At 55.7% G+C, this 15,769-nt stretch overlaps 1 protein-coding gene across 1 annotated transcript; it reads left to right on the top strand.

Moving 5' to 3' along the window:
• The first annotated feature begins 185 nt into the window (after positions 1-185).
• On the top strand, positions 186-11,107 carry TIMM44 (translocase of inner mitochondrial membrane 44). Its single transcript, XM_039566360.1, has 13 exons — positions 186-255; positions 1,322-1,429; positions 1,872-2,042; positions 2,490-2,570; positions 3,024-3,173; positions 3,563-3,702; positions 4,331-4,416; positions 5,361-5,453; positions 5,757-5,881; positions 6,788-6,838; positions 7,754-7,843; positions 9,392-9,502; positions 10,567-11,107. Exons 1-13 carry the CDS (start codon positions 232-234, stop codon positions 10,684-10,686), a joined length of 1,350 nt encoding a protein of 449 aa, XP_039422294.1. The 5' UTR covers positions 186-231; the 3' UTR covers positions 10,687-11,107.
• Positions 11,108-15,769: the final 4,662 nt, after the last annotated feature.

The following is a 15,769-nucleotide window of genomic DNA, read 5'->3' as shown; positions in this document are numbered from 1 at the left end:
CGGAGGGGCCGGGGCTGGCCGGTGGGGCCGGGGCTGGCCGGAGGGGCCGGGGCTGGTCGGTGGGGCCGGGGCTGGCCGGAGGGGCCGGGGCTGGCCGGAGGGGCCGGGGCTGGCCGGTGGGGCCGGGGCTGCCCCGCGGCTCCCGCCCGCTCCCGCCGCTCGCGGCCACGTGGCGCGGTTGTGGCGCCGCGGTGACGTCACCGCGTGGCGCCGCGCGAAGGTCACGGGGCGATGGCGGCGGCCGGAGGGTGCCGGGTGAGCGCGGGCACCGCGGCCGGGCGGGACGGGGCCGCACCGGGGCCGGGCCGGGGCCTGCCCGGGGCGGCGGGGACAGCGAGCGGGCCTGCGGCAACGGGAGGGGCAGCGCGGGACCGGCCCGGTGGCGGGGCGCGGCGCCGGGGCCGCCGTTCGCTCACAGCCCGCAGGGCCCCGGCGCTGTCAGCCCCCGGTGGGGACACCCGGGGGACCCGGTCCCGGCTCCTCGCCCCCGCTGCGGGGTCTCTGCTCCCGCCCGGCCCGGCGGGATGGGTCCCGGCCGTGGCAGCCGGGGGAGATCGGGGGCTGCTGAGGGCTCCTCCGGCCCAGCCGTTCCGGGGTGCCGGGGCTCCCGGAGCCGCCGTGCCCCGAGCTGCTCCCCGGGCTGCTCCCGGAGCTGCTCCCGGAGCCCGCCGTGCCCCGAGCTGCTCCCGGAGCCGCCGTGCCCCGAGCTGCTCCCGAGCTGCTCCCGGAGCTGCTCCCGGAGCCTCTCGGGGTTCACTTAAGGGCGATTTTGCCGTGAGCTGCGCACGGAGCGTCTCCTTTAACTCTCGCTCGTAGCGTGAGGGGCTTGGACGAGTCCTTTGTGCCCAAAGTTAAGCGGAGCATTGGGGATTTCTGCTCGATTTGTGCCTTTGGTCGGGAGCTGCCCTGGTTCGGTCCTTGGCTCCTGCCCCGGGGCTCGAATACAGATTTTGAAGGTGTGGAGGTGGGATTTTCCCTGATTCTCACCTGCTGCAAGCCCCGGGCTCAGCAATGCCCCCTTCCCGCGCGGGGACTCGCAGGCTGGACCTGGGCAGGGGCAGCAGAACCGGCCGGGGATTGTTCTGGGATCCAGCAGATCTTTCCTGCCCTGTGTCTTGGGGCAGCACAAACACTCAGAGGGGTCCTGGGTTTCCTCCAGAGCTGGGAAAAAATTGTGTTTGGAAGCGTTTCCCCAGAAAAATCCACGTGCTTCTCATGTTTCAGCTCCTGGATGGATTTGTGCATCGCTGCTGTCCCAAACCCAGGTGCTGGGAGCTCTTGGATGGTTCCCTGAGCTCCTCCTGTGCTGTTTTCCTTGCAGAAATGTCTCCTCAGTGGCCTGTGGCTCTTTTCCAGGCGTTATCCCATCCCTGCCTTCCCCAGGAGTGCCCTGTACAGGATCAGCAGCCCTGCCCTGGGCACCTCCCAGGTTGGTCCCACCTGAATTTATTCCATTTCCACCCCCAAAGTGTTTTCCCAGCAGAGTTCTGAGCTGGATGTGGATGTGGCTCTGGGAAACACCAGTTTTAGGCAGGAGATTTCCACTTTTTGAGTGGAACTCAAGGGATTTTGGGGTAGCTGAGGTTGGACGGGGCTCGGAGCACCCTGGGATAGTGGAAGGTGGAGTTGGGTGGGATTTAAGGTCCCTTCGACCCTGTCCATCCTGGGATTCCATGGAATGCATTGCACATGTGGCTGTTTCAAGGATCAGCTGCTGCTTTTCCAAGGCAGCTCCGTGTTTTCCACGTGTTATGAGAGTGACCCAATGATTCCCTCTGGTCAGTCAACCTCCTGCCTTTGAAGTTTGTGTTATGTGACTCCTGTTTGCTTGAATTCCTTGGGATTCTCCAACATGGAATGGTTTTCTCCAGTCCAGATGCTACTCCTCAGGAGGAAGGAAGGGATTCATATCAGGTTTTGTGGAGAACATCAAACAGGAATTGGCCAAAAACAAAGAGATGAAGGAAAGTATTAAAAAATTCCGGGATGAAGCTAAAAAGCTGGAGGAATCAGATGCACTTCGGGAAGCAAGGAGGAAATATGTGAGTGTTCCCTGGTTTATTGCCCAGTCCCTGAGCTTTTACTGCTCTGAGTGTAAATTTCAATCCGCAGCTGAACTGTTCAGGAGAAGTTCTGCTTGGCTGGAAGCACTCGGTGCTAAATGGATGCCTTGGAATATTTATTTGTTGGAATGTTTTGGGGTTGGGTTTTTGGTTTTTTTTTTAGTGGAAAATCTTTCCAGCAGACACTTGGCTGCATTTCTGAGCAGATCAAATAATGGGGCATTAAATTGAACATCGACTGTTTCTTTTGTGTTGTTCAGAGAGCTCTGAACATCATCATTTGCAAGGCTGAGCTGCTGCTGACTCAGGCAATGAGTTCCTGAAATGTCGCTTTTTTCGCCCTCAATTCCAGCCTTAATGGATTGTGCTCCATCCAAGCTGGGTCTGAGTATTCTCTGTCTCTTGATTAATGTTTTTTTCCCCCAGAAAACCATTGAATCTGAAACAGTGAAGACCTCAGAAGTGATTAAAAAGAAACTTGGAGAAATAACAGGGACGGTTAAAGAGGTAAAAGGACCTTTCCTTAGGGCAGCTCTGCTTCCGTTGGACTTTTGGGGGGGCTGGAATTGTCATTATTGGTGGCAGGTGCTGCTATTCCAGAGGTGATTCGGACCCTGGAGCTTTTAAAAGCAGAGGCATTGACAGGGTAATGGATTGAGTGTGGTCAGAGGAGGCCCAGCCCGGGGATTCCTCTGGGATTTGGGGGATGGAGAAAAGAGAGACCCCACCTGCAGCCCTGGGAGCCCAAAATAAGGATGTGGAGCTGCTGGAGAGAGTCCAGAGGGGCCCGTGGAGATGCTCCAAGGGCTGGATCCCTTCTGGGGAGAGCTGGGGCTGAGAAGAGAAGCTCCAGGGAGAGCTCAGAGCCCTTTCCAGGGCCTAAAGGAGCTCCAGGAGAGCTGGAGAGGAACTGGGGCCAAGGGATGGAGCTGGAATGACCTTTCCTGGTTTCCCTTGCAGAGTTTGGATGAGGTCAGCAAAAGCGACCTGGGCAGGAAGATCAAGGAAGGGGTGGAGGAAGCGGCCAAAACGGCCAAGCAGTCGGCGGAGTCGGTGACCAGGGGAGGGGAGAAGCTGGGCAGGACTGCAGCCTTCAAAGCCATCTCGCAGGTGCCGATCCTCCCGGGGCTCCCGCGGCACCCAGAGCCTCGGGACTGGCTCCGTGGGGAGCCTGGGTGGGAAATGCAGCAGCTGCCTCCCACAGGCAGCCCTGGCAGCCGGGACTGCGGGTCTGGCACTGCCTGGGAGGTGCGAGCCTGGCAGAGCGGAGCTGCCTGCAGCGAGGGGGGAAATGTCTCTCTCCAGTGGGATTTGAGCTTCTTTGAATCCCTCTTTTTGCAGGAAATGCAGAAAATATCCAGTGTTTTGTTGTCGAGCTGTGGCTGCCCCATCCCTGGCAATGCCCAGGGCCTTTTGCTCTCCCAAACCATCACAGGAGGGATTTTCAGCTTCTGGGGGAGCAGGAAATCCACACTGTAACAGGGCTGTTTGCCTTGCAGGGAGTAGAAACTGTGAAGAAGGAAATAGATGAGAGTGTTTTGGGACAAACTGGGCCCTACAGACGCCCGGAGCGGCTCCGGAAACGGACGGAATATTCCGGAGAGAGGATTAAAGAGCAGCGAGTGTTTGAAGCCAATGAGTACGTGTGGGATCCTCTGGGGGGGATATTTCCAGGTGTAATTTGATGGAAAACTTCGAAACAGGTCAGGGATTAAAATCCAGGAGCTGTGGGGTGGGAGCAGCTGGGTCTGGGAGCGCATTCCCAGCAGGAGTTGATGATCCCGAATCTTCCCGTGCTGGAACTGGGAACTTCCAATTCTGAAGTTGAGATTTAATGTTCAGAGGTGAAATTCTGAGCTGAGCTTTGTTTTGTGCTCAGTTTTAACTTCTTGCTGCTGAGTTAGGCTGGGCAGGACTAAGGCTTTTTCGTGTGCTGCTTTGATCCTCTGAGTCGAGTTTTATTTGTCTGGTGCTTTATTTATCTGGAGTTTTGTTTATCTGATGTTTTATTTATCTGGTTTTTTATTTGTCTGGTGTTTTATTTATCTGGTGGATCATTTATGGGGCTATAATTTACGGGGCCACAATTTATTTTATAATTGATGAGGCTATAATTTATCCTGTAATTGAGCTCATAATTTATGTGCTGTCTCAGCCTCAGTGATGCCGAGTGCTGCAGGGATATTCCTCAGGGTGTTGTCTGTATTTGTTACCAGTTAATTTTTCCCAAATATCTGCGTTTTATCCCTGTTTTCTGCCTTCTCTAGGGAGGCCATGGGCATGGTGCTGCATAAAGACTCCAAGTGGTACCAGCAGTGGAAAGATTTCAAGGACAACAACGTGGTTTTCAACAGTGAGTGCTCGGAGGGAGCAGCACGTTCCCTTCCCAGCCCTTCCTGCCTGGATCTGCTTCCATCTGTGCCTCCAGCCTCGACAGAATGCAAATCACAAATTCCCACCTTTTTCTGTGGGGTTGGAGCTGGTGCTGGGAGTGCTGTGAAGGGAGGGAGGCAGAGCTGACAGCCCTGCAGCTTCTCCAGGCTGCTCCATCTGTGCTCCGGCCCCTCCTGCAGCCGGGCTTTGCTGGGAGCGCTCCCAGCTCCAGGGCTCCAAACCCTGCTCAGAGGGAACTGAGCTCGTGGGTTTCCTGCTTTTCCCTCCCTGGCTTTGTTCTGGCACCAGGGACAGGGAAGGCAGCTCTGCTCCTCCTGAGCTAGAGCTTAAAACCAGGGAAATCCTTAAAAATCAAGGGACTTTAACACAACTTCCAAACAGGTGAAAGATTTTTTTAAAAAAAAAATCCTGTGATCTTTTTGTACTGTAAAGCTGATCTTTGATATCATCTGAGGCTGTTTCTAGTGGGAGTGCCCTGAAAACAATCCCAGAATCCCAGAATTTAGGTTGGAAAAGCCCTTCAGGACCATCGAGTCCAAGCTGTGCCCGATGCCCACCTTGCCACCCCCAGAGGCCCGGGTGCCACCTCCAGGGATGGGGCTCCACCAGCTGGAGCAGCCCTGCTCTAAGTGAGCCCAATCCTGAAGTTCCTCATTCCACTGGATAAATACCCTTCCAGGAGGTGTTAAATCCAGAGTGACAGCAGAGGAAAAGTTCCTGAGAGATCAGAACGTTGCAGGAAAACCGGGAGAAAAACGGGGAGAAAAGTGGCGAGAAAAATGGGGAGAAAACCAACTCACAGCTGGTGCTGAGGAAAGGGATTGAGGAGAGGCTGGATGCTGCAGGTTATTCCCTGGCTCAGGGTGAGCTGGGAGGGCTCTGAGCTCTCTGCTCCCGTTCCAGGGTTCTTTGAGATGAAGATGAAGTACGACGAGAGTGACAACGCCTTCATCCGAGCGTCCCGCGCCGTCACCGACCGCGTCACCGACCTCATCGGTACAGGCACATCCCAGGGCTCCTCCCAGAGCCCCTGGCTCTGCTCCTGCTGCTGGCACTGCTGCTCCTCCCGTGCTGCTGCTGCCACGCTGGGGCACATTCCCGAGCTTTGCCGGGTTTTGCATGGATCGTTATCCGGGGGATGGGTGGGAGGACAGTCCTTGGGCGGGAGAAATCCCAGGTTTGACTTCAAGGCTGGAGTTGTTCCCAGGGTGACTCTTGCTCTGCTGGGTAGCCAGAGGGCTGTTCCTGTCTCCCGGTGCTGGTGGCTGTGGCACCCCCCCCACTGAGCTGTTTTTCCAGGGGGATTGTTCTCCAAGACGGAAATGTCCGAGGTGTTGACGGAGATCCTCAAGGTGGATCCATCCTTTGACAAGGATCGCTTCCTGAAGCAGTGCGAGCGGGACATCATCCCCAACGTCCTCGAGGTGACACAGGATCCATTTCTTCCCTGCATTTTTCCCTTTATTATCCCATGGAAGGTTGTTTTTTTTTACTTTCCCATTGCTAAAATCAAAAGTTGGGGCAGGATTTGCTTCTCCAGCTCTGCACAGAACCTTGGGAAAGGAATCGGATCCCACATTTAGGTTCAAACCATGAGATAATAAATGATTGTTCTGGCCTGGAGAGCAACAAATGAGGTGGGATCAGAGGGAGAGGGGTGAGCAAATGGGGACAGCAGAGGGATAAGGGAAGGGATTTGGGATGTGCTCCTGGCTACTGATCTGGGGTTTGGGAACAGGAGCAGGCCGTGACAGAAGGTTCAGTGGTCATGGAAGTGTTTGGAATTTGATGTTTTTAAGGACTCAGAGTGATGAGAGATGTGACTGTAAATGGGTGTAGGTCCCTGTCACTGCAACGGGGAAGACAGAGGGAACCTGGGATTTGAAATAGAGCAGGAATTGTTCTGAGGGACTCAGGAGAGACTGGAAGAACTGGGACTTGAGGAGCCAAATGAGGGATTCTTCTGTTCCTTCTGTGCCCTGAATTCTTCAGTGTGGAAAATTGCAGCTCTGCTCCTGCTCCTGTTTGATCTGAGGATTTCTGAGCCCTGGGAACTCTGCTGGCTCCCTGGCAGGTGTAACAGGAAGATTTAACAGGAAGGTTTGGCTGGAAGCTTCGAGAGAGTTTAATTATCCAAAGCTTTATGTCCCTTGGCCTCAGCTCCTGTGTTTTGATAGAAATCCTTTTTGCTGTTCCCCTTTGCAGCTCCCAGTTTCCCCCCAGAGTCCCACAGAATGTGGGATCTGAGGTGTTCTGCTGCTGGAAGGGCTGGTTGGTCCCACTTGGATACAGGAGGAGCTTTAAAAGGCTCTGTTTGGTTTCCTCCTCAGGCTCTGATCTCCGGGGAGCTCGACATCCTCAAGGACTGGTGCTATGAGGCGGTGAGTGAAGCTCCCAGGAGCGGCCCCAAAGCCTGGGATTCTCCCTTGGAAATGGGGTTATTTTGAGGGGGTTTTGCCTTGCAAACTGTGAATTTGAGTTGGTTGGAATTCAGGGACTTCCTGGAAGCAGAGCCTTTCCTGACAGTGTTGGGGGGCTTTTATTTGGGTCTTCATTCCTCCAAAGTTATTGTGCTGTAAAGTCCAAAATAATTCTGTTCCTCTGTTCAGGAGCTGAATTTCTCCACGTGAGTTCCCTGTGCTGTTCCCCACCACCAGAGGGCTTGGAGAGGCAATTTTTTCTATTTAATAAATCCTGATGAGCATTTTTTCTACCAATAATCCAGTCTGAAAGCAAAGAACCTTCCCTGCTTCCAGCAACCGAGGGAATGACACCTCAGGATTGCTCTGGAGGGAAGCAGCAGCCTCCCTGCAGTTTGTGAGACCAAAACCAAACATTTCCCAGGCAGCTGGAATTGGAAATGAAGCTCCTGAGTCGAGAATAATCAGTCAGATAAGCCAGGGGAGGAAATGGGAATCCTATCCCTGGGAATTCAGGTGATAAAGCCTCTTAAGGGATCCCACAGGTGTTGAGCTGGTGATTCTGGTCACTAAACTCCCTGGTTTTCCCTGGTTTTCCCTGTTTCTGCTGTTCAGTACAGTTGTGAGTCCCTCAGCTCTCAGGTGCTCTCAGGTCCTCACGTTCTGCCCAGGAAAAGTGGGATTTTTAGTGGGAATTTGGTGAATCCCAAAGCATTTGCTGCAGTTCTTTGATCCCTTCCTTCAGCACATTTATAAAAATGGGGCTTTTTTTCTCGTGGGGTTTTTTTGGTGGCTCTCTCCAAGCAGAAATTCCCTTTTCTTTTTGTGGCAGAACAATTCCAAACAATTCCCAACCCAAGTTTGTTCTTCCCTCAGACCTACAGCCAGCTGGCCCATCCCATCCAGCAGGCCAAGGCCTTGGGGCTCCAGTTCCATTCCAGGATCCTGGACATCGACAACATTGACGTGAGTTCCCTGTCCAGGATCTCCTTTGGGGGAGGAATTAAACCAATGGGCTCTGGAGGGGATTTTCAGAATCATTAAGGTTGGAAAAATCCTCCAGGATCATCGAGTCCAACCTTCTTTGCTCTGCCTGCTGGGTTTGAACTCTGGGGTTTGGCATTTCTGCTCCCAGAGGGAAAATCCCACTCTTGCATGAGCTTTAAGCTCCTTCCCACCCAAACCAGGGATTCTGGGATGACTCAGCCAAGTTCCAGGTGCTCTCCAGGTCCCTTTGTGGAGGAGCTGGAGCTGTTCCTGCCCCACTTAGGGAATGACAGGAATTCTGTCACCTCATTCCGGCGTCAAGATCAGCTCCCCCGTCCTGACCTGCTTGGGGAGATTCCAGGGATCCCAGCACTGAGAAATAATCCAAGTGGGAAGTTTGGGAGGGATGCACTGATCAGGGACATTCCTGCTCCCCCTGGAACCCCACAGGCAGATGGATGTTGTGGGATCATTGATGGCATCTAAAATATCTCGGAAATCGGGCTGGGGTTGGATTTGGGTGGAAAACTGATTTTTATTTGGCTGGATTGAGTGAGTCCAGCCAGCTCCAGGACTGGGATGGGAGCTGATTTCCCTGGGATCAGGCACAGGAACGTTGCAGAGCTGCTGAGATTGCCTCAGGGAGCAGGAAAATCTGCCTATAAATAAATGTATTCCTTTGTGACACGGCCCAGCCTTGTGCCCGTCCTGGTGCTGCTTCCTTTATGAGGGGATAAAACAGAATCTGTAGGAACATTTCGAAAGAGGAAAATCCCGCTGTCCCCAGTCCCTGTGATTCCTTTTGGGGGCAGCACAGCCAGGAATTCCGGAGCTGGAGAGCAGCAAAGCATTCCCTGGCATCCTGCATTCCCACAGAAAGGGGATGCAAAAGGTTTCCCACAGAGGGCAGGAAGAGAATTCTGGGTTTTTAGAAGGAAAAAGCTGAATTTCCACTCCTCTTGCATTCCGGTGAATGAGGCCTTTAAATATTTAATGGAATGGGAACAGAGGAGAAAAATCCTGGCAAACAGAAGGTGCTCACCTCGGAGTCTTTGTGGTACAGTTTTTGTCTGGTTCAGAACAATTTCCTGGCAAAAACTGATGTAAAATCAGGAGAAAAGGCTCCATTTGTTCCTTGTGGGTCCCTTCCAGCTCAGGATTCCAAGCATTTCCTTCAGAAAACTCCAGTTTTGGAGAGCAGGGGGTCCTTTATTCTTGCTTTCTAATTGGAAATAACGGAGCAGAGCTTGTTCCCATTTCCCAGATTTATGGACTTGGGAAAGTAACGAAAAAATTCACAACAGTTTGGGGAAAGCTTTGAAGGTTCCCAGGCATTTTTTAATGGGAAGTTTTTTGGGGAACAGCTTTTCCATCATACCTGAACCACAGAATTGATGTGGCTGAACAGCCAGAGGAGCTCTGGGGGAGCTGGGACTGTCCAGCCCTGGGGGAGATGGGAAACTCTGGGTGCTCTTCTGTGAACCTGCAGGAATGGGCTGTTTTCCATGGAATTCTCTGTCCTTGCAGCTGGCCATGGGGAAGATGATGGAGCAGGGACCAGTGCTGATCATCACCTTCCAGGCCCAGGTGGTGATGGTGATCAAGAACCACAAAGGGGAGGTGGTGGAAGGGGACCCGGTGAGTGGGGCCTGGACATGTTTGGGGTCTGGGACGTGTTTGGGGTCTGGGATCTCCCACTGCAGCTCCAGCTCCATCCCATTCCCACCTCACCCTGCTGGGTTTTCCTTCCCCATTCTGGGAGAGCAGAGCCCTCTGGCAAACAGGGTGGGAGCAGAGTTGAGTCACTGAGTGAAAAAATCCCCAAATCCGTGTTTTTAGCTCCCCACACTGACACGGAACGATGCCTTCATTCCCTGGAAATCCCACAGGGAACTCCCACGCCCGGCTGCAGCTCAGGCTGTGTGTGGTGCTTCGGGAACAGGACAGGGAATGGTTTGTGGAGCAAACCCCTGGCACCTCCTGGAATGCCCTTGGCTGTGGTTGGGGCTGTTCCTTCCTGGGTGATTCCAGGCTGAGCCTGGCCCATGGAATTCCCTGTTCCCAGAGTTCGTGGCAGCCGCTGGAGGAGGTTCCTGGAGCTCCTTTATTCCCAAGTGTCTCTCTCCAGGCAGCTCCAGCCTGTCCTGTGCCTCAGTAGCTCAGGGACACTTCATAGGGACATGGGGACAGTGCTGGCACTTCCCAGCACATTTTGCTTGGAATTAATAAGGGCATTTAACAAATACTGGCTTTTGCAACCCTGGCCTTTAGTCCAGGCTGGAAAAATGGGATTCATCTGAATGATGGGGCCCGCCTGGGCTGATTCACAACCAGGGCAGGAACAGCTGATCCAGTGATTCCCTGCGCTGAATTCCTGCATTCCTGGGAGATAAATATTGATGGGATAATTATTGAACAGGATATCAAAGTCTGTTTGCTGTCGGATTCCTCTGGAGCCGCAATAAATCAGGGAGAGGCATTAAAATTCTCCAGTGGAACCCAAACCTCAGCTTTAGTCAAGTGCCCGGGGTTGGGTGGAAGTGCTGAGCCGCCGCTGGAATATTGAACACAGGGAGTTTTAGGGACAGGGGACCCTCAAATCCACAGGATTCCAGTGTTGGAAGGACCTTAAAGGTCACCTCATCCCAGCCCCGCCAGGGCAGCGTGTCCGTGCCCCTCTAACTGCGGGATTTTCCCGGCAGGACAAGGTTCTGCGGATGCTCTACGTGTGGGCCCTGTGCAGGGACCAGGACGAGCTCAACCCCTACATGGCCTGGAGGCTCCTGGACATTTCCTCCTCCAGCACGGAGCAGGTCCTCTGAGCAGGGCTGGGCCGGGCCCTTCCCCCCCTCTGGAAGCAGCTCCAGGCCGGAACTCGCCCCAGCCTCCACGGGGAGCAGGCCAGGCTGGGATTTTTGGGAGAGCAGGCTCCCGGTTATCCCAGTCCCTGAGGAGTGGGGGTGACCCCCTGCTCGGGGGGCTCAGCGTGAATGTGTGACACGAGCAGCTCTGCTGCTGCTTCTTCCCTCGTGCCTCAAGGAGGCTCCTGGGTGCTTCCCAGTGCTCCCAGACAGCTGGGAATCACAGAGAGCCCTCATTCCCAGCTGCTGGCATCCTCAGAGATCCCGGGAAAGGCCTTGGAGGGGCTCTTGGCTGCCAATCTCCTGTCCGAGCTCCAGCCTCGTGTCCCCACCGTGTCTTGCACTTTCCCAAACCAAATACAGCCAGGACTTTGCACATGGAGGTGTTGGAAGCTCAGGTTGGGGATGGGATGGGATGGGATGGGATGGGATGGGGGTGATGTTTGAATATCCAGGGGTAAGGTTTGGATACCCACAGCTCGGCAGGGGGAACATTGTTGGTTCTGGCCACAGAGAGCCACAAGTGCATCCCTTGGGCTGGTGGGGAGGGTGGAGGGTGTGGGGCAGGAGAGGAGGAGCAGCTGGAATGTCTGAGGAGTGGGGCTGCTTTGGAAACCCTGGATTTTTCTGTTCCATCCCATCTCATTCCCAGGAGGAAAGCTGTGCTCCTTGCACAGCTCTCTGGGCTTGTGTGCTCCTCATCCCTGCACAAATCCTGGGTCCAGGAGCAGAAACCTCCCAGTTTGCTGCTGGAGCATGGGGTGAAATCCCCTTCCAGGCCCAACCTAAAAAACGGGGTTTGAAAATCCCAAGTCATAAAAAAAATCCCCCGAATTCAGGTTCCAGCGGCAGCGTTCGGTGGGGTTTGGGACCCTCCTTCCCGAGCTTCTTCCTGTGGGGAGGAGGAGGAGCTGGGGGAATGTCTGAGGGGAGCAGGAACTGCAGGGTTTGGGATTCTCCTGGAGGTGTTTGGGGGCACCACCTGCCCCCTGTCCATGGAAAACGAGGGTGGGAAAAGGTTTGGAAGAGGAAATCCGAGGATTGCTGTGGTGCTGAGGGGGAGGCAGGACAGCTCTGCCGTGCCACCGTGATTAAAGAGAATAATTGCAGTTCCTCCTTCTCTTCGAGTGTCCGGAGCTCTGAACATCCCTGGGACCTTCCCACAGCCCAGGGTGAGACATTTTCCTTGGAATGTGACAAATCCAGCAGCAGAGGCAGCCCTTGGAACATTCCCAGAGTGTGGGGATTCCACATTCAGGGCAGGCTGAGGGTGGGATGTGGTTCCTGGGGTCACAACCACCCCAGGGAATGTTCCAGGCTGGGATGAGGGGCTGGGATGCTGGGAAAGGCCAGGGGTGGAGGAGTCCAGGGAAGGGAACCCAGGAGGGGCTGAGGGAGCTGGGAAAGGGGCTCAGAGGGAGCAAAGGAGGCTCAGGGGGGACCTTGTGGCTCTGCACAAATCCCTGACAGGAGGGGGCAGCCGGGGGGGTCGGGCTCTGCTCCCAGGGAACAGGGCCAGGAGGAGAGGGAATGGCCTCGAGTTGCACCAGGGAAGGCTCAGGTTGGATATTGGAAAAATTCCTTCATGGAAAGGAATTGTTGTAAAGGCCTGGCCCAGTCACCGTCCCTGGAGGGGTTTGAAATCCACGGGGATGTGGCACTTGGTGGCCTTGCAGGCTTTTCCCAGCCCTGCTGATCGCACGATGCCGGGTGCTGGGCGCTGCCAGCCCTGCCCGTGGCTCCCTCCCCGGGATGTCTCCAAGGTAAGCGGGGTTGCCATGGGAATGGGGATGGTGGGATGGTGACTCAGAGCTGCTCCCTGCCAGGCTCTGACATTCCGTGGGCTGTTCCCATCCTGGCGTGGGGGGCTCGGAGCCCCCACATCCCCAACACCTTCCCAGGCTGCTCCAGCCTGGCCTTGGGCACTGCCGGGGATCCAGGGGCAGCCATGGCTGCTCTGGGAATTCCACTCCAGGGCCTCCCCACCCTCCAGGGAAGGGTTGGAATGTTTTTGGCTGAGCCCAGCCCATTCCATGGTTCTGTGGTTCCACAGCTCCTTGGGAAGGCTGGGCCATCCCACGCTGTTATCCCGAGGCCCTCGGGGCTCTGCCCCCCGGATCCTGCGGTGCTGGACTTCGGACAAACTGCCCTGGGGGTTTTGTTCAGGCAGTTCCCAGTTTGGAGCTGGATTTGGGTGGAATGTGATGATCAGGATGGCTCTGAGCACATCCCCAGTGATCCCTCAGTGCTCCTTGTTCCTCTGTTCCTCCCTCCATTGCATTTTTTAGGGATGCAGCCCCTGCTGCCAGGTGGAATTGTCCTCCCTGGGCCTTTCTGGCACCGGGGCTCTTCTTTCCAGCCTTCAGCACACAAAACATTCCTGCCAAACGACGGCTCCGGGGGACGAGCTGTGCCAAGCCTGGAGCACCAACCTCGTTCAAGAACAATTCATTAGAGGGGGAGGTTTTTTTGAATGAGGTGTTTTTCATCTGGGAAGGGAGCTGGGACAGATCCATGGAGCAGCAGCTCCTGTGCTGCCTCTCCAGAGCTCAGCTCCTCTGCCAAAGCCTCTGAGATGGTTTTTTTTTGTGGTGAATGATTCCAAAATGATTCTTGCCCTGTATCAGATCAGCTCCAAGAGCTGCGAGTTCTCCCTGGAGCTGCTGGAGGGAGCGGGGGCTTTGTCAGGCTCGGTGGAGGGATGAGTTACTGAGGGGTGTGGGATTCTTCTGGCTCTGACTGTTCCTCCCAGCTACAATAAATAAATAAAGCTTAATTAAGGCGAAGGCTTGGATAACACTTCCCCCCACACTCTCCCATGGAGCACGGGGAGGAAATTCCACTTGGGAAGGTTCTGCCTGTGGCTGCCCCATCCCTGGAGGTGTCCAAGTGTTGGAAGGGGCTTGGAGCAAGCTGGGATACTGGAAAGTGGGAAGGGAGTGGGACTGGATGGGCTTTAAGGTCCTTCCAACCCGACCCACTCCCTGATTCCCTGGTTCCGCCCCTGAAGTGCGGAGTCACCGCTGCGATTCCGCCGTGGCCTCGGCAGGAGCCGCGAGCAGCGCGGGGGACCTGGAGCAGCGCTGGCAAGGCTCCGCGGCCCCGGCCGGGCCGGGCTGGGCAGCAGCTGCCGAGTCCAGCAGCAATTTCCTTTCCAGAGGGAAAGAGCTTCCAAACATCCCCGCGGGAGTGTCTGGAGGCAGCCGCCCAACAGGAGAAGGATCCTGACACAGCATCCGCGCTCCAGAGGGGCCGGAGCAGCCGGGACACGCCACCAGCCCGTGGCTGTCACCGACCAGGCACACAAAGCTTTGGGGGGGCTCTCGGGGATGTCCCGCCAGCGGAGGGCAGGGCTGGAAAACACCGGGAGTCCCACGGGGAGATGGGATCCGGCACTTCTGTGCTATCCCTTAAAAGCCATCCTGCTTCCAGGGCGGTTTGGCACGGATGGATTTCGAAACAGCCCTCGACAGGGAAATGAGCACGGGTTAAGGGATGGATCCATTGATTTTGTTCTGTCCTTGATCTCGATCCTGCCTTTCCCTGGGATGTTTTCAGCTGAGGTGCTTTTTAAACAGCTTTAATTCATTTTCCCTCGGCTGCTGCAGTGCTGCTAATTGGGAACTGGGACTATCTGACAGGATTTACATAGATTTGAAATGGGAAAGGAATAACTTCCAAAAATACCTCCCTTTTCAAACGCAAATGCAGCAGAAACTTCTTGAAACCATTTTCTTAAAATACCCTGAAAATCCGCCGTGATTTTGATGGATCCTTTCTGCCGGCAAGGTTTGCTCCTGGAAAGGATGGATCCGAACATCCTGACAAGCTCTGATTGCAGCGGGAGCTGTGACCACGCAGTGGCTGCCCAGACCTTCCCCACACGCCCAGGTTTCCCCGGGATCACGGGCTCGGCTTTCCCGGGAACACGAGCCGGGCGCTGGACTCGCGGCTCCCCGCCCGCCCAGCCGGCCGTGGGATGGGATCTCTCCTTTCGGCGTTTGTTTTGATCCCATGGGATGTGAGTGGGACCTGCCCTGGCGGGGATGAGCCCCGCGGTCTCCATTGGCACCGGCACGTCTGAGTTCCTCGGGAACGTCTGCCACGAGCTCCCGTAGCCATGGAGACACCGAAGCCGTGCACAGCAACACTTTTCCAGGCGTTTTTTCCCCCTTTTTTTCTCCTATCAGCCTCCTCGGGCTGTGCCCACAGCAAGGGCTGATCATTTTAAGGGAATAGTGGATTTTTCTATGGAATGTCAGGCGAGAGCCCTGGCAGAGCTTATCCTTGCTCCCAGCATCCCGTTGATTCCAAGGTCTGTGCCCCACCAACGGGCACCTCTTCCCATCTCCGGCTGAAATGATTCCATGTGGGATGGGGCATCTCTGCTCTGGAGCCAGGCTGGGAGAGCTGGGGGTGTCCAGCTGGAGACAGGAAGGATCCAGGGAGAGCTCAGAGCCCCTTGCAGGGTCCGAAGGGGCTCCAGAGGAGCTGGAGAGGGATTGGGGACAAGGGCTGCAGGGGAAACACGGTCACACCCTGCTCTGCCCCGGGGGTGTGCGGGAAGGCAGCGCTCCAGAGGGATGGATCCAGGCAGGAATGGTGCAGCAGCAGGGATGTGCTTGGCTGCAGGGATGCTCTGAAGGTGTGCTGGAAGCTCCTGGCTGGAGAGGAGCAGCAGCTCCATCACCACGGTCCTGTCCCTGCTGTCACCCTGTGCTGGGCCCAGGGGTGTCCCAGAGATCCCCAGGATGGGGTGAGCGGGATGGGATGAGCAGGATGGGAAGAGCGGGATGCTGAGCACAAGCAGCAGCGATGCTGGAATTCCAAGCTGGCATTTGACAGGGATCTTGGCCAAAAAATCCCGTGGGGCCTGGATCCCTCCTGCCTGTCCCAGCATGGCTCTGCTCCACGGCTGTGTCCCCTTCCCGGCACCCCCATGGCCGGTCCTGTCCCCCACATCCCCAGGGTCATTTCCATGGATGCCCCTGCAGCCACCTTGACCCCCCCAATCCCGTATTTCCACAGCATTCCCATGGCACTG

The sequence above is a fragment of the Corvus cornix genome, chromosome 28 (genome assembly GCF_000738735.6).
Source record: "Corvus cornix cornix isolate S_Up_H32 chromosome 28, ASM73873v5, whole genome shotgun sequence".
Taxonomy (NCBI): Eukaryota; Metazoa; Chordata; class Aves; order Passeriformes; family Corvidae; genus Corvus; species Corvus cornix.
The sequence above is the reverse complement of the archived record's forward strand: the minus strand, read 5'-3'. Positions and strand labels throughout refer to the sequence as shown.